We start from the raw sequence: 18,419 nt of genomic DNA on the forward strand, positions 1-18,419 counted from the left end.
ACATGAGAGAAGCAATAGCATGCTTGCATCCACCTGTCACACAAGATACTAAATTGATGATACTTGACATATATTTTATACTAAAACCTTTTGCCTTGTATACATATACCAGCTGCCACCGCACCCTCGCGACATTCTGCTGATTTTATTGACTCTTGGCCTTTGTCCGCCATCGATGTTAAGACGTACGATTTGCTACGCTCTTTGTGCTCTGGACTGATTTCAGTGACGTACTTTCTCGTGCAAACCTGATTATATAGAAGGTAACAACACCTGAAAGGTTATGTATGTGGAAAATGTATATCCTCATTTATATTCGCAAATAAATATTATTTGTACACTCGCCTGGGTATAAAGCAGTACAAAGAAAACACAATTAATGAAACACACTGAGGTAGACGTTCATTATGAGTTCTAATGCACTTTCGAGAACTTGACGTAAAATATTGAAAATTTTAATGAATTACACATGTGTATGAAAGAGAATCCACAATTTGTCGACCAAGCCTCATTCATTTAAACCAACGTGATATAATGACGCAACCAGCATGACATGACTCACCTGCCTGCTTTACTCCACGTCTTTCAGCTCTGGCGAAATCTTTAAAACTTTATCACCATACCCACGTGAATTTGTGGCATATTGTTCGAGGTTGCATTTTGGAAACCACTGTCGGTCATAATTTTTCAAAAACATTACTTATACGAAGATACGAAGAAAAATTATAGAACGTTTTGTATCGCGCGTCAACAGCATGGGTCATACGGCCATCGTGTCTCTGGCATAAGCTACGGGAATTTATGGGGAATTGATAAGTCAAGCCATTTACGAGAAAAAAATTCGAAAATTTTCAGATTTCTTTCACGTGTTATTTAAATGGAAAATGGTCAAATAAAACAGGCACCACTAAATATCAATATTAGGAGCTTATGTTTGGTTTAAATGTTCTATTTGAAATGCTCTACCGAAATTTTGACGCGCAGTTGAAAAAAAAAGTTCTCGAGTCATGTATAAAAATGTCGATGAAATAAATAACTACAACCAATTTCGAAAAACTAAGCTTATTTCTAAGGTCGTTGACATCAAATTTTGAAGACTAATCATATATTAAGGGCAGCAAAACCACTGTAGATGAGTGTTATGATTGTAAATGTCAATGTTAAATCAACTACTTGAAAAAAGGAAAATTCATTTAGGTATCCTCGTAAGAAATATTCTTCTAGATGAAATTAGCTATCATAGAATAAAATGGAATGTACCAGGTTTTTAATTGTTTTAAAGCGATTTGAAATATTTCTATTCATAATGCCAGTATCTGATATTCATGTACTTTTGGGAAGATCATTCTATCTTGAGAATATGACAATCTTGTTATAAAATAATTGAATCCTGTAGATTTTTAACCAACCAACATACTTGCCAATACCACACCATAGCTGTGTTTGTTTGTATAATTCTCATTCCTCTAACCGTCAGCTGAATACGGAATATAAGAATAGAAATCCATTTGAAGTGGACTATTCTCAAAGGCCCAATTGCAAGTTCTTTCCCATTCCTTTTCCTCCCACTGGGATTTCACCCAAATTGCTGGTGCCAAGATAAACCTGTTCCCTAGTGTTCCACCACGCTTTGGTACAGTGAAGTCATTCAAACGGCGATTGTATGAAAAAATATATCTGAATCTAGATTTCACCAACGTTCCTTAAAGCTAAGGATAAATTTATTATGACACATAGTGAACAGTAATCAACAACCTGAAGCTTGTGAGTTTTATGCACGTGTCTTTATCAGCTGATAATAAATTTATTCAAGTATCTTTACAATAATTTTTGACGAACTAAAATTATAATTACATCAGCAGTATCAGAGCTTGCGGAAAAAATCGAATTATTCTTGACTAGATTTTGAAAAGTACACACTTTGAGAACGATGTCCATTCCTCTTTTGGTCAATATTGTTACGCGCAGTTCTGTAAACTGAGTCCTTCACCCCAGTGACGAGAAGTGATGCTTTGTTAAACCTACAAAGCGTGACTTAGGGCTCGAAGGGCGATGATCCGTAGACAAGCTTGGTTATAACTTAGTTTAAGCTATCGATAAAGCCTTTGTGAGTTTTGGCTTGGTTCCGCGATGATCCGTTGTATTATTTATGGATTATCATATTTTCTGTCTCTTTCAATCCTGCTGTAAATAAATTTCACGCAACTCAGGCTAATCTTTTCCATTAATCAAATTAAATTTTCAAACAGTCGAATTTGCGAATGGCATCGTTGCTCTCAAAAAAAATTTCAGTTTTTACGGTCAAAGTATGCGTTACTTGAGTGAATCTTAGGATCAATATGCAATCTGCCAAACCCTTGAATCGGAGCAGCCAAAAAATTGAGTCGAACAATTTAACACACAAAACAAATATATTTTAGTCCCTGTAGGAAAAACGTTGTAAACCTCAATCGGAAAGATTCTGAAAAATCAGACTTTCACAGCAATACCATTTTGTGAGGATTACAAACCGGTCGGTTAGTTTTGTAATTAATAAAATTATCGTTATAACGCAATTAATCCTACATGAATAAAATGCAGCCATAAATAACAATGGCAAAGGGATCATATGCCACTGATAATGGGAAACTTATTCGACGGTATTTGACCGTGACTGATTTGATTGTGCTAATTTTACTAGATTAGGGGGGGAGGCTCCGTGACGTCGCATGTAACGTAAACTAACAATAAAACTGAATACGGCCACGGGTGAAATGATTGTTATATGTATAAATACGTTATTTATTAAATTTTATTTGTTTGCATTTCCACTTTTTAATATTCATACACCGAAAGCCTGATAACGCCTTCATCCGATACTAACTTTCTCTCCTTGATGGTCAGTTTGTTTAAGTTCTGTTATTTATTTTTCATTAAAAATACACAAATTATACAAGACTCTTGCTTGATAAACAATCATGACGAATATGGTTTGACGAAGACGATCTTGACACTTCCCATTTGCCCGTCGTCATCCAAACATAAAAGCATGGTTTGAAAGTCTATAGACACAGAATGATTAATTTTTTTCCCGTCAAAGACAATGTAAGAATATAAATTTCTATCGATTTTGAGTACCTACCTGTCTATTGTCTCAGGCCGTAGAAATTGTTACTTTATTTCTAAGTTATAAATTAAAAATTGTTAAATGAGTGACGTCGCAATAAGAGAGGTGGGAGGGACTGGAGGTCACACGAGTGTCATTATTTGTGACAAAGACGAGAGCGGGCAAAACCCATGAAATTAGTTTTAAATTATAGAAATGACGTATTAAATCGTGCACTACTACGAGGAAGGCGTCTTCTCGTAGAGTGTTTCATATTCTCGGCCTTTTCTCCCGCCTAACACCCGAATCTAGGTGATCGTGTGACGTAAAGTTTAGCGCGCACTTTTGAAATTCCATATTATCTTCACGATACGTCAACGTCAAAATCGAGCCGGGCACCCCCTTAAAGCTTCGTCGTGATCCCGATCGAAAGCTGGTGAACCTGTTCTCAATTATCAGCTCCTCCCATGTTGCAACGTTCCGCTTTCCCCTAACTGTGAGAAACACAAGGCGGAATTTACCCCCGTAATGCAGACGACTGGGGTAATATTTGCCGGAGATACTGCCCCGGTCATGCGAAGGGCTGCTGTGCTGTAGCCTCGAGCGAAATACGAGGACAGAGTGAAATAGACCTGGGTGCCTGGAATTAGTTGGCAAATATCCTAATCCGGACGGGAGGGATTTCGAGTCGTACGAAATATATAAATACCAAGGCTGAACTTGTCCTCGGTGATAAAAGTGCCTCTCCCTGGTAAATTCCAAGCGTTTCGAATATTTACCTTATCTCCGTATACCGACGGAAATCGTGGAGACTGACGGATGTCTTTTTTCATCCCATCCCAGCCTAGTGTCGAGGAAGCGCGAAAATAATTATCCTAACTTAGCCTGAGGCGAAATTCAATTTGTTTTCCTCTTTCTACCCGGTTATCTCTCTCCTTTTGTCAATTTTGAAACCTAATTAACCTGCACGAAGCGCCGTGTCGTGACGCCATTTCACGAACCTAAATAACCTTTCCGTCTAACACTGTCATCTGACGTTTCTTAAGAACAACAGGAATGACAATGCACCGATGCTTTTTATGTTGATATTCTTCAAGTACTGGCGTAAGATGATCGAGATAAAATATTCTATCTATTCCCGTAAACATTGACTTGATATTCACATTCGTAGCTCTGAAATCGCCATTCATTAATAATCAGGTTCACATGGATTTATCTTATTAATTTTTACTCTCAAATGTTATATTCTGAATTTTCATTATTTATACATACATGATTTTTGAAGGATTTTTTATCAATCCGTTTTTTGTAAAATAGAATTTTGTAGATTTGAGCGTCTCTCTGAACAGAAAAAGAAATCGAGTCAAATATGTTTTCCTTTTCTGTAATGTCAATCTATTGTCGATTAATTTCCTTGATCTTGAATTCTCGTACTGTAATTAGCTTCAATTCACAAAGTCGTTCCCTCTATTATGAAAGAAGACTCCAATTAATGAAAATAAGTAACACATGATGTATATTGAAGTGGAAGGCTTGATTAGAGTCTTGTCGCATGGTTAAGGGGAGATTCCAGTGAAACTGCGAAGTCCGGCATTTTTTGAATAAAAATAGATATGCTTCCAGCTACTCGTTCTTTGGCCTTCAATACCATAAAAAACCATCTAAAAACAGAAAAAATGTTTTTGCTAATACGTGTTTCGGTTTTTGATAGATTCCAGACTTCCCACTAATATTTCTTTTGAGCAAAGTGTCGGGCTGTCACGTAAATTATTTTTAAGATTCCTAGTATCCATACGACGAATGCCCAGGATTGCTTTTATTCTTTCATGGCTCCAAATCCGGAAAAAAAACTTAAATCCCATATTTTGCCGTTTCTCTTGCGATGTTTGTTCGAGAAATAGGAATCGGAACACAATTTATCAATGCCGAGTATTTTTGGGAAAGATCATGAGAAGCCGCCAAATAATCGGAAAAAGTTACAAATCCTTGGTTTGGCGGGAATAACACAAGCATCGCGTGAGAAAGGGCACAATATAGGTTTGAATTTTTTCCTTTAGATTCGGGACCATATGAAAATAACAGCAATCCTAGTCATTATCGTATGCAGGTTAAAAATTCTAAAAACAAATCGATCTAACAGCCCGCCGTCTTCCTCAAAAGAAATGAGAGCGGGTAGTCTGGAACCTATCAAAGACCAAAACAAGCGTTGCGAAGAATATTTTTTTTGACCGACCCCTTTGAAAACTCGTCATTTCATGCATGTAAAACAGGTGCAAAGTAACGCGTATCAAGCCAATTCGGTCGGACAAAAAGTATCGTGTGGATTCAATTAATCGCCTCTTTCCCGCCCTTGATACACAATGTAATATTTCGGTTTTTCGTGGGTTTCAAGGCTCGAAGACAAGTATTTTTATGAGCATTGAGTTCTACTGAAACATGCATGACTTCGCAATTTCACCGGAGGCTCCCCTTAATGGAGGAGACCCAGTTGGAACGTCCAAGAAAAGGCTTTTTTCCGATTTTTTTTTTTTTGCTAAACGACAAAATGATTTATAACAAAAGTTTTCCCATATGAAATATATATATTTAAAGTACACATTACAATTTTTTGAAAGAAAAATATTTCAAAATGAGCCGGTCGGAGGCAATGGGCGAGACGTCTGCAAAAAAAAAGGGTGTTGCAGTAATCACTCTCGCGCTACAATAGATCATCTGAATCCAGCAAAGAAGGGGGGGGGGGATCTTTAGTTAACGATATAATGCTGTGGATGAATGAAGGGTTTTGAAAAATTTTAATTTTTCACAAAATGGCGGACGTTGAAAGTCAAAAGTGTTCTTTTGACCAAAATTTCACTCACATTTTTGGCTGTAGAAAAAAAAAAAACTGTCTAAAAAAGAATCCTTCGTTCATCCGGAGGACAACTATGTATAGAATAAGACAAATTTCAAACCAATCGGTAAAGCCGTTTTCGAGTTACAATGATCACTGACTTTGAAAACATGGTTTCAAGAAAAACGCGTTTAAAGTTTTGTGTACGATCTGCATGCAGATAAAAAATTTATTTTGTAACTTACATTGAATCGTCTATTCCTGGAGCATATACTGCACCTGCAGCAATTTTTCGTTGACGACGAGCTACCCTTGCCTCTCGAGTATTTTCGAGGGAGCGCCGGTTAGCTTTGTCAGATACGGCGCCCTTCAAAGTTATATATCTTGGTGAATAAGGGTCCGATTTGCCAGTAATTGGACGGAAAATACTCTTGAAATATTGTAGTTTTAGAAAATGGAAAAAAAAATCGATTTTTTCAAAATTCTAACTGGGTCTCCCCCCTTAAGTCAAATTGAAATTTATCTGTAATACAAATGAAAAAGATTGGGATAAAAAAAATAAAGAAAAAAATTTCAACTTATTCTCGACACAATTCTTAAAGATGACTAATTATCAATCAAATTTTTACGGATGCGTCAGAGCAAGTATAACCTACCACTTCAAACCAAATCTTTAATATTGCTTATTCATTATCTGTAATTTTTCTGCTCGTGGTCCCGTTAAATTCATTTGTCTTCATAGCATCAGGTAACTATTCTAATCCCGAAATCTTGCAATTGATCTTGGAAGATTTTCATTATAATGAAGTTAGTAACGTTACCGTAACGATTCATCCTGAGAAAAAACTATTATTTCGTGTTTTTGGAATTGTCTGAAATTCAGTAAACTGTAATCAAACAAAACGCGCTCATGTTTCAAAATCCTAGTTCTTTAAATATCATTGTAAAATTAGGAAAATAGTGTTTTTCCCCCACTGTTTCGGTACAATAACAATACTACAAGATCCCAGTAATTTAATTATCTTGTCTAATAAATGTTTTGAAATTTTTATACCACAGCCGTTGGAAGTACGAGAAATATGCCCTGATAGGTGCTACAAGGCGTGTCAGTTGGCCGTTTGGAGTCCAATATGCAGTAAAAAGCTCCAGGGTATCGTCAAGTTGGCGTCTGCATTGGAGAGCGGAAGATACGTTGCAAGAGATATCGGTAAGTGCCGACACGCTGTAGCTGGGTGCATGCATCGCGCATCATCGACCTTCCTCCTTCTGACCCTTCTTCCCGTGTCCTCCTATTTCCCAGGGAAGTTTTCCTCAAACCGAGCGGGTACCTTTACGAAGAGGGTCCGGCCACCGCATGTCATCTTCCTGATTCACTGTGCAATTTTTTATCAAATCGGCGCGTAATTTGAATCACTCGTACCATCTGAAGTCACTTTTAACCGTTCCTTCGCCTGCTTTCTTGACTTTACAGTACGTATCGAATGATTATTTATGATTTCATTCGCCAATTTATCAGCTATTAATCCGCGAATGGAAACTTTTAAGGTAGTAATGTGTGCTTGGAGTGAGGTGTTCGCTAGGGAAGTTCTGACCTTTAACCCACGACGTACGGTTCACACCATGATTTCACTTGTTTACTTGTAACAGTCGCATTTAATTTATCACAATAAAGAGTTGAATTAGAATATACACAACAACGATCGACCTAGAATACAATATTTGTAAAAACCGATTTACTTACCAATTAAGAGGTTGTTTCAAGAATGTAACGAGACTCAAATTACTGTCCTCATTACTCTAAGGTAAAAGTACATGTATTTTCTCATAAAAAACATATTGAGCTATAGTTTGGGTCTGTGATTTATGCGACAGACTTGTTTAATTTCCACAATTGAATAAATTGATCATAACGTGTCAGCTTTTTCCATTTGAAATAACCGCCATTCCAATCAAACATGGCGTCGAATTATCTAGACTGTTGGGAAGTTCGAACGGCCTCCTCCTCCTCCTCTTCGTCCTCCTTCCTCTCAGCCCTCGACAACGCGATTCTAGTTTACTGGTCACTAAAACACTACGTGACTGGGGTGGCATTCCTCGGCTGACGACCATCCACCGGATGAACGAACCACGGGGAGTTTGTAACGTGGCACGATTCCGCGCCACCAGAAGCATCCTCGGCACAAAAGAGGGCGTTATCTGTCCTTCGACCCTCCAGCCCCGTTATCCATCCCTTCGGCCTCCTGTCTTCACCGGGTGATACAACCGAGCAAAAAGCTAGTTTTCCCTTACTCCTTAATTGAGTGTGGCGAACAATGGCGCTAGTCCGCACTTCGCAGCTCTTCTTCTTCTTCTTTCGCCCTGCAAGGTCCTCTGACTCTGCAGGGGCCTCGAGTCACTCGCCCGGAAAGCCACAAGCCCGGTCATCAATCTACCCCGAAACATAATTGTTTCTCCCCTCCCGAGTGCCTCTAGAGTGTTGTTTATTTTATCGTGACGTTCCTAAATTTCTTTCGTCGAATCCCCTGCATGAGCCTCTCAACCGTATTGAGACCAGCCAACCTTGTCGAAAAACAACACTTTGTGATCAGACTTTAGGGAACTGAGTTTACTTACGAGAACTAATAGTCGTACTGTGTGAGGTAAATGGTTGAGATCCACTGTGTCGTAGGGTGCCGTCAAGCATTAGCTTGGAAGTATTTTACTTCAAGTTTTCAGAATTACTGTTACTGTTTTAACTGGAAAGAAGTTTTCTTTCAACGTAATCTTTATTCCAAATTGCTCCTTCACTGACACTTTTAACAACAATTCTTATCTAAAGAGTTTAGTAAACACAATAATGAAAAAAGGTTCGCCAAGTGATATGTTTTCTTAAATATTTACGAACAGACAGAGCCGAATAATGAACCAAATGAAAAGTTTAATCTCACGTCAATTTCTAAAAATAGTGAAAGAACTTTTCAAACGCATCAATAAAATTGTGGCACCGCCGTTGAAATAATAAACACCATCTCACAGCGTTAAAAATACCAGTTCCGCAAAGTGAACAAGTTGCTGCTATTCAAAAGATTCCGGGCACAGAATGTCAAAAATCTTATTCTGGTCCATTTTCACAGTACCGTGTACAAAAAAATACAGTATTCGATGTTAGGATGTCAACAAGTTCGCCGTGTATAAACATTTCTCAACCAAAGGACACAAATTCATTTTTAGCAACATCATAACAATTGAAAGGGAGAGCATACAACAGAAGAAACAGATATGTAAAGCAAAGTGAATATCGATATAAATCATAACAGTGTGAACTAGAGGACTAACATCTCTTCTTAAAAAAATTAGAATAATTCTACGCTGAGCCCCCCCCCCCCCCCCCCCTTCCCCCCACAAGACTACAATAACACAAAAACTAGCGCCAGTTTAATATAAAGTGAATTTTCAGTCTCGTATTACACCTTAAGTTTTTATAGCTGCTTCACATTTCTTGCACAAAATTTTAAAGGTTAACATCGTTGACATTGCTTGAAAATTTAGAAATAATAGTCTTGAAGGGATTTCAGGCATTTTTTTCTGACCTTGTCGTGACATTTTCAAAGTTTGCATCTTCATACCAGCGAATTAAACATGAGTTTACTAGATTACTCCTGTGAAACTGATAAAAATATTTATTTTAACACATTTATTCTGAGTAAAGTATCTCTCCATATTTACATGAATATAAAAAAATCGTAATGTGATACGTAATAACGGAGTTATTATTCTGAATCAGCAAACCAAAGTCTGTATGCATCATGCGTGCACAAGTATTCAGTAAACTTTTTCATCGCAGACCTGTGTAATCAATGCCTCGATATCACATCGAACTTTCGAAGCAACATGCTGTTCCATAAGGAGGAAAGAGGTGATTTACTGTTAACAAACGTATATTTGGATATGATGAAATAAATGTTTTGTTATTACTATCAAATTTCAGTTGAACCAAAAAATGATCGATAGAAATTTTGTTAATACTTAGCAGATCGTATTTGGTTTCAATAAAATTTTATAATATCAATGAAGCATTTGTTTCGTCATATTCAAATATAAGTTTGTTAACAGTAAATAAACTCTTCTCTGAGTCCACCAAAATTTTGACTACATATAAATTGATATCGTTTAAAGTTAGGGTAATGTCACTATCACAGGTAAATTTAATGATTTCTCTCCCTAAAAAACGGGTTTCAAATACCAACAAACGGGAAAAAAATGTGGCGTTTGACTCACACATCCGTATGGAACTAATTAGAATATATAGGGTCTCCCATGCCATCTTAACGAGGTCAACCTCGCCAATTTTAATTCGGTTGAAACTAGCACTCTGAATGTTTCATTCTGATCCTAATGTTATCACTTTGATGGCGTATTTCGTTGAGTATAGGTAATGCGGGCATTGAAATTTAACATAGCAAACTTTGTACCAATATCGCGGCGACTAAACTTTCTTATCGTCTAAAATACAATAAAATTGTAAAAGCGTTTCTTCGCGTATTCAGAACAGAAACCATGTGTTTCCTTTTAATGGAAGTTTGTATTTGAGTCCTCAAACAGTTTCTTTCATTGGTATTTCTATCGTATCAATGAATGTTGGTTGATTTACGTAAATATTGGCAATTTCTATCGACACGCCGTCACGGTAACTGGTTTAAACTATAAGCAGCCAAAGCAGGGATTGGTACCATTAAAAATGTTTCTTTCGTCCGAGAAGTCGTTATAAAAATCAACCCTGGTTTCCATTCTACTCATAGAGCGTCATGGATTTGCTACACTACATTACACCCAGTGTTTCTTTATTCCATTTTCAGAGATGAAATCGCAGAGTAGCTACATGGATTTGTTTCAATGGGTACTGGTGCAGTCTGCTGCACCCCAATTGAAAACTCTGTAAGCCGTCTGTAATTATACTTCCTGAAATCTACCCGGGTTTACTCTTGTTTCGTCGGTTCCATTATTTTTAATGTACGTTTAAAAATACACTCCGCAAGTTACTCCAAAGAATTTTTCACAAAAATCTGAAGGATTCTCGACCGTTCTACGGAGAAATATATTGTATATAATATTATGTGGACGGGTAAATCTCATTGTTAAATCACGAATATTTTACTCGTATTTTGGTAACGATAAAGCAAAAGTTGTTTACAAAACGTAGTTTAGAACTGCACAACTCACAAAATCCAGCTAAATTTTTCGGAATGGCTGGATCAGGTTGTCAGTACCAAACCAAAACACGAAATGACTGGGAGTCACATCGTACAAGCCCTTTAGCGGATATGCCAACTTTGAAATGGAAATTTTAATGGCACACGTTTTCCCATAAGCAATGTTGTGGAAAAGAAACTAACGTTTCACTACACAATAGGCACAGCGATTTTTCACTCAAAGGTAAAATCAATAATCCACAGGTTCACGGTCACAGCCACCCGTCAATGCTTGGTCAACAACCCTTGCTTGTCCAGCTTTAAGATGGTTTACGATATAAGATTAATTCGTAGAGAGAAATAAATTGAACTCGACGATTCAAATTCTTTTAATCGGACAAGATGATTTGTTCCGATACCTGTCCTTCATACAATTTCCATGTCTTTGCATGATGATACGAGAATGACAGTACAGTGTAAAATTCATTCGAAATTGAAACCCACAACTAACGCAGTAAAGAATGAACACGTGATAAAGCTACTACAGCGAATCTTTTTCCAAAATCTGTTTACAAAAGGCAGCACTAAGCGTTCCATAGAACAATCAACAATTATCTATTGCAAATCTGTTATTATATCTTACACCAGATTCCTTGGAAATGTATTATAAATACGATATAGTAAGATCAAAAGTGACGTATTCTTCTCAATAAATTTCCTTGCGGCTGTTGGTTATTCTCGCAGTATGTGTTGTCTGCATCTGAATGGAATATTTGAGAACAATTTACATATTCTGAATCCTGCAGGTGGCGCAGATCCGGAGCGCATGTCACCGCCGAGGGTGGAGGAATACATAGCCGAGCTCTTCTGCGGGTCCAACGTATCAGTCCAAGTAATATGCGACCAGGATACCCTGCTTCGGGAATATCCTCTGTTTGCATGTGTGAACAGAGCAGCTTCGGTGATCCCCAGACACGCTGGCAGAATCGTATTCCTGACCTATGAGCCACCGAATCCCGCCTGTGTCTTGGAGACGCTTCTGCTCGTCGGCAAGGGGGTCACCTACGACACCGGAGGAACGGACATCAAATTCGGCGGTTCCATGTCTGGCATGTCAAGAGATAAATGCGGAGCAGCTGCATGTGCCGGTTTTATGCAGGTTCGTCGCTTTGTTTTCGTTACATTATACGTATTGTTTACAGGCAGCACAATATTGATAGCCTTGGTGCTGCACCCCTTGTTATGTGTGGTCTGGTCGTAGAAGTTGGTACGTGGAACCCTACTTTGATATGACTGCTAGCTTCGACAATCTGATAGTGCGACATTTGCATTCTCATCGCTGTAATATACTGTAACTCACACACGTGCAATCTCGGTTAGAATTAGGTACTTCTATATGCATATCTGCATGCGATAAATCCAGTTCTTAGTCACCTTGCTCTTGAAATGAAAAGTATCTTTGTCATGGGGATCGTGATCCAAACACTTGCCTCCTGCTGCAGCGAGATCGTTCTGCAACATGAGATAGTGCAATAGAATCAGATTTCTGTTGTTTCCACCATTATAAATCAATTCTCATGGACCTCTGAACTGTAACACATTACACGGATGTACAAGTAAAGTACAAAAACTGGATATTTACAGTAGAAAAATACGAGTATAAAACCTTTCTCTCGCATCCTGATTTGACGGTTGATTCAACAATCGTGATAAAATTGGCATTTCTACTCAACTTTGATTAATGTAAAGCAAGTTACAAGTATAACTAGTACGCTCATAAACCGTCGATTGAATATTGATTACTCAACTGAGCTGGAAGTGTAACGAAAAAGGATCGTCACCGTATGCATGATACCGACAAATAAGCAGTGTTCAATCTTGTTGAATTACTCTCAAGTCCTTGTGCTCGTCAAAGCGCTAGATGAGATTCAATCTCAGTTAAAAGAAAGTAATTAACCGAAAACAAGTCGTTTAATTTAGTCTAGAGAAATACTCAGCTAGTGAAGAAATTTTGCGTCTTACTGGCTTTTAGTGACTATGAACTAACTCAGTAATTTATTAGCAAATTACTAATCATAAAATAATTCTGTCAGATGCTCATCGTAAGTGTGGCACACACCACGGCTTGGATCGTCAAGACAAAAAACTAACCAGAGAATCAATTCTTCCTTTATTATATGTAGGTTGTAAATCTGCTCCAACCACCGACGGTGAAGGTCGTCGCTGCACTTTGCGTCGTCAGGAATAGTGTCGGTGAAAATTCCTACGTAGCTGATGAGGTCGTCACCGCAAAATCCGGAGTAAGAGTTCGCGTAGGAAACACAGATGCTGAAGGACGCATGGCAATGGCTGACGCACTCTGCCACATTAAAGAAATGGCTCTGTGTTCCGTCAATCCGCACATTCTCACCGTTGCTACCCTCACCGGACACGCAGTTCTATCGGCAGGGAAAGGATACTCGGTACATCATACATAGTTTACTTTTTTCTTCCGTTTCTATCTTTTCTCTTTCATCCTTCTTTCTGCGGAGCCTCAGATTGATTCTGAGCAATTCAAGGCTACCGATGACGTCTGTTTCCCATTTTAAACAAGTGGCAGAGCACGAAACCGGTGATCTCGAATGTGGCAGAATCAATACAAGGGTCTCTATTTCTAATATAGCTGACTGAGTTAGACGATTTACACGAAGCATTATTCATGAGAAAGTGATCACTACTTTGGGATCAAATTTTCTGAGGCATGCAGTATTGATAGAAGTATACACGGTTCGATAAAATTTACCACTTCAATATACAACTCATTCTCAGTGTACCTGTGGTGCGAGTCGAACATAAATTTATTGTAATCATTGATGAATGGGAGTTTGAAATAACGCATGAATTGTCTCTTTTCTATGAAATTTTTTAATTCAGAATACTACGTCGTCAGTTGATTTATTTCAGTCTGTTTTTTCGATACCGTACAGATCGCCATGGATAACGCCGTTGCAAGGCTGGTCAGCAATGCTGAAAAGTTACAGGCATCAGGTGATACAATGGGGGATCCGTTCGAGATATCACGGTTTCGAAGAGAAGACTTCCAGTTTCACGAGGGACGAGCGGAGGGTGACGATGTTCTCCAGGCCGAAAATAAACCAAGCGTAAAACTCGAAAGAGGCCACCAGGGCCCAGGTGCCTTCTTGATTATGACCTCCGGGTTGGACAAGGTGAGACCATGCGTAATTGATTTCATTTTACTAGTATTGTTAATCACGAAGTCATCGTTCTTAAATGGAATGCAATTTCGCGTTGGCTTTTAGCATGGAACTGCGTCGGAAAAACCGCTGAAGTATACTCACCTAGATGTTGCTGCGAGTGCAGGTGACCTCCCCAGCCATCCGACTGGTGCTCCGATATTGGCACTGGCTAAAAAATTCTTGTTCAATTCTCCGGAAGATGAGTCAGACAACGGAGTTGACCTAAAGAGTCCTGAGAAATAATACGATCAAACTAGACTGCTTTTTTTTTTGTTCTTTTGCAGAGATTCCATCAAAAGTTCGAAGAGCTGATAGCCTGGTGTACATTTTTATTGATGGAAATCGAGTACCTTACTCATGTCCTTCCGTATCTTTCCAAATCCCTAGTTTGATTCTTCAAATCTTCGCCCCTGCCTTAGTGCCGTTAATTATTTCACACCGGCCTCTATATCATCTATCTTATTTACGTTATTCATTTCAGCTGGATCGTTTGCATCATCCATTCTCGGAAAAGATATGCCGTACGTAACGAACTCCCTAAACCATCCTGATTCCAGACCCACCACAGTCTACATCCACCCTACTAATGCTCCCCTTCCATTTCCTTTCATTCTCCGGTCACGTGATCAGTGTGTTCACGTGCCCATAGAAGCTCATGCATTTTACAAAATCTCGCGTAGTCGTTCGCAGGAAATGTATATTTCATGGCAATCGCAATTACCAGATTTCCAATCCGACGAGCACGTGACCCATACAGTGTGTGCTTTCCTGGGATCAAGATTTATGTGGGTTTTACTATCTGTTGTCCAATTTGGAGATACATTTTATGTCAGATTTATTTATCAGGCGTTTCACCAATTATCAGCTCAGGTTCAGACGGAAGAAAATATATTTCTTTCAGCTTGACAGTTCGATGTACTTTTCCAGAGCGATTTTACTTCGCATCTTTGTGTAACTCTGGCTAACTAAGTGTATGAAGCTGATTGCATGTTCATGATTGTTGGAACGCCTTGCGGTATATGTACTGTATAATTTTTCCTTCAGGTAAATACTTGTATTACCCTAAAATACATCAAAGGGGCTAATTCTACTGGACTCTGCTACATCTTGTTAGTGAGGAAATTCGTTGTGTCAATAACATGGATTTATCAAAATCTGATTGTTCATTAAATTTAAGAACATAGTGACTTAATTTCTTGCACTGTTAATAGTTTGTTTAGAACATTTACCAGAGAATTTATTGTTCTTTAAAATAATTTTTTATTTTTTTGAGGTGACTTTACTTATTACCATAATTGATTTAGATATTGAGATTAAATTTTTATAAACGGGATATCACGATGCAGCGTAGATTTTTTTTTATCCACGTCCTTTTTCCGTTACTGCAGGGTGGTGAATGGGTATTACCGAATTGAAAATTTTTGCACGAATGAAAATATAAGAATCGAGAGTAGAAGTAAAAACTTTAAGTGGTTGACTAAATTAAAATTCTGAAAGTTCATAAGTTTACCGCGCATTCGCGATTTTCGCGGATGAGGAGCGGAATTTTAAATTTCATGCGACGCGTCAAATTTCACTCAGTTAATTCATTGCACGAATTCTTTTTTTTTTCTTTTGAAGGTGACCAAAGTAATCGACTTTCACTTTGGCGTTTTTATATTATCGTTGAGTCAGATTCATTAAGTATTCATTAAGAGTACTCTGAGTATTGTGAATGTATTTGTGCTCGCAATTACATTAATTTTTGCCTTCTGCCGGAACATGCGCATTTGTGTCTAGAGTTTAATTACAGCTGAACAAATATATTCTACTTGCTGAAGTGTTCACTGTTATATATACAGCGTCGTTTCTCTTTCAACAATTTTCATCAGACGATCTCCGCAAAAGCTAGTAAAACCAACTTTTCTGTCGAGTTTGAAAACTCGCAGCTATATATTCGAAATTGTTAAATTTGTTATGAATCAACACAATCGGTTATTCATCGCCTAGTTTTAAATAATACCGAAGTAGATACAATTACAAGCCTTAAGCAAGCAAATAAAAAAAAAAAATACTGCGACTGGGGTTGGAAGTAAGAACTGATAACATCATCAACGTATCATTTATTATGTGAAAAGAAAATCAATTATGGGTTGCGAAATTCATGAATTTAAGGAGAGTAGGCAGCGAAAATAGGCCAAAAATGGGATACAATTCAAACAGCATTTACGAAGAACTGAAACGACATACACACATTTTCTTTTTTACAACGTTTTTATTGGAGTCTTGGCTATAAAATTCAGTGAATAAAGCTTAAGAAATGTAAGTATTTACGGAGGACATGGGCGGATAAAGAAGACTGAGCGTCTCATGCGCTGCTCCCTTATTGCCATGATTTTGAGTAAACGCTTAGAGTTTTCGGCAATTTTTAGGCGCCGTTCTCCTCAGGGGGGATGTTTCTTTACTGACTGAACCTAGAATTAAAAAAAAAAAAATTAATTTAAAAAATGGTGGCTAGAATTTGAAAAACATCGAAAAATGAATAACATTTGTTCGAAACATTTGGTGTACATTCATTTAACAAAAAAAAATCATGGCGTTGTTTTAAATCGTTTCTTAACCATCGTGGCAAAACTAATGACAAACGTTATTTAGAGAAAGACGCGTTTATTACACCCGAACGCACGGTTGTCTTCAATGCTCAATATCTTGCTTCATTATTAAAATTCCGTTTACGTGTACTACTGATTTTCATTGGTAAAAATGTTACAAGCAACTTAGAAATAACAAAAATTGCCTGATGTTCTTTCAATTATTCCTAAACGCGAATTGATTGTTTAGCTCATTTTCAACAGTCAAAGCCTTACTAATCTCCCTGAGTTCACTTTTGCGAATTTTTTAGTTCTTCTTGCGCCAAAATGTTTAGAAAAGATTGTAGTAACAGAAAACAAAAAAAAAAAGACAAAATTCGAAATTTCTCGATACCCTCGCTGCCCTTGAATTAGATGCAATTATTTTAACCTATTTTAGACACAAAATCTGGTTGAAAATTACATACTTCCATGACATGAACACTTCCAAGGGCTTCTGAAAACCGTTAGTTTTTAATTTTTTTATGTAAATTTTAAAATATAAGGAAGCCGATGCAAAAGCAAATCGTGCATAGTATTTGATTGCAGACGAAATCACATTCATCGTCTGACTCTCATCTCGTCGTTTTTTCAATCAAAAGTTTTACCACGTATCTTCTAAATCAGCTGAACAAAAACATCAAAGGACCACCAGCTATTTGAAAGTATAGAGTCTTAATAATGATACCCACAAACCATTCGAAATCCTTTATAGGTATGTAAGTCGTAATATATAAACTATCACGAAAGTAACCTCCAACTTTAACAAGAGTCGATGAACTTTGTTCGGAGTTAACCCTTTACTTGCCACACTTCTGTAGAATTACGTACCTCTCAGACTAGGGTGCCTCACACACCAGCGAAGAAACTACTATAAAAATGATTTGGTAACAATTTTTAATTGAAATTTTCTTCCGAACATAACGAAAGCTCACTTCAAAGTATGATGTAGTTAATACCGTCAAACATTAAATATAAGTACACTAAATACAAAATGCAATCGAAAAAAAATTAGCTAAATGTCTTTTTCTACAAAAAAAAAAATACATTTTTTTTTATTTTTGAATATTAAGGGCTTATATTTTAGCCGACGATAAGCCGTTTGGGTACCTAAAATTTAGGGGAAAAAAGCTTTAGGTGGTCTTACGTTCGTACGTAGCAAGTAAGAGTTAAAACGGGAAAGTCGATAAAGTCTCAAAATACAGTTCCTGCATGAGTTGACGTTGTGGAAAGTAGTCAGAAAATGACTTCCATGGCGAGAACATTTGGAGGGTATATAACCGAAAATCCCTTTCAGCCGGTAATAAGCGATCAAACCGATAACACAACTTTCCCTGTTACAATTCTGACGCGTGCACAAATTAATAAGTGAAAATATTTCTAGCATGGTGCCTGCAGCTGCTCCCCCCTGAAGTATACCCACATCGACGTTGCTCCCCACATCCCGAGGCCACACGACCTTCCCTACAGCGGCAATCCGGTCCTGGCACT

General features: G+C 37.7%; 1 protein-coding gene across 3 annotated transcripts in view; it reads left to right on the plus strand.

Moving 5' to 3' along the window:
- Positions 1-15,660, plus strand: part of Dip-B (Dipeptidase B) — a 47,789-nt gene extending 32,129 nt beyond the window's left edge. For all 3 annotated transcript variants that reach the window (XM_046625303.2, XM_046625388.2, XM_069133277.1), the window contains 5 exons: positions 6,975-7,122; positions 11,890-12,242; positions 13,267-13,545; positions 14,050-14,289; positions 14,383-15,660. In XM_046625303.2, the coding sequence (XP_046481259.1) occupies positions 6,975-7,122; positions 11,890-12,242; positions 13,267-13,545; positions 14,050-14,289; positions 14,383-14,562 (1,200 nt within the window). In that variant the 3' untranslated portion in view covers positions 14,563-15,660. The remainder of the gene's footprint in view (positions 1-6,974; positions 7,123-11,889; positions 12,243-13,266; positions 13,546-14,049; positions 14,290-14,382) is intronic.
- The last annotated feature ends 2,759 nt before the right edge of the window (positions 15,661-18,419 follow it).

Source organism: Neodiprion pinetum, chromosome 1, assembly GCF_021155775.2.
Source record: "Neodiprion pinetum isolate iyNeoPine1 chromosome 1, iyNeoPine1.2, whole genome shotgun sequence".
Classification (NCBI taxonomy): Eukaryota; Metazoa; Arthropoda; class Insecta; order Hymenoptera; family Diprionidae; genus Neodiprion; species Neodiprion pinetum.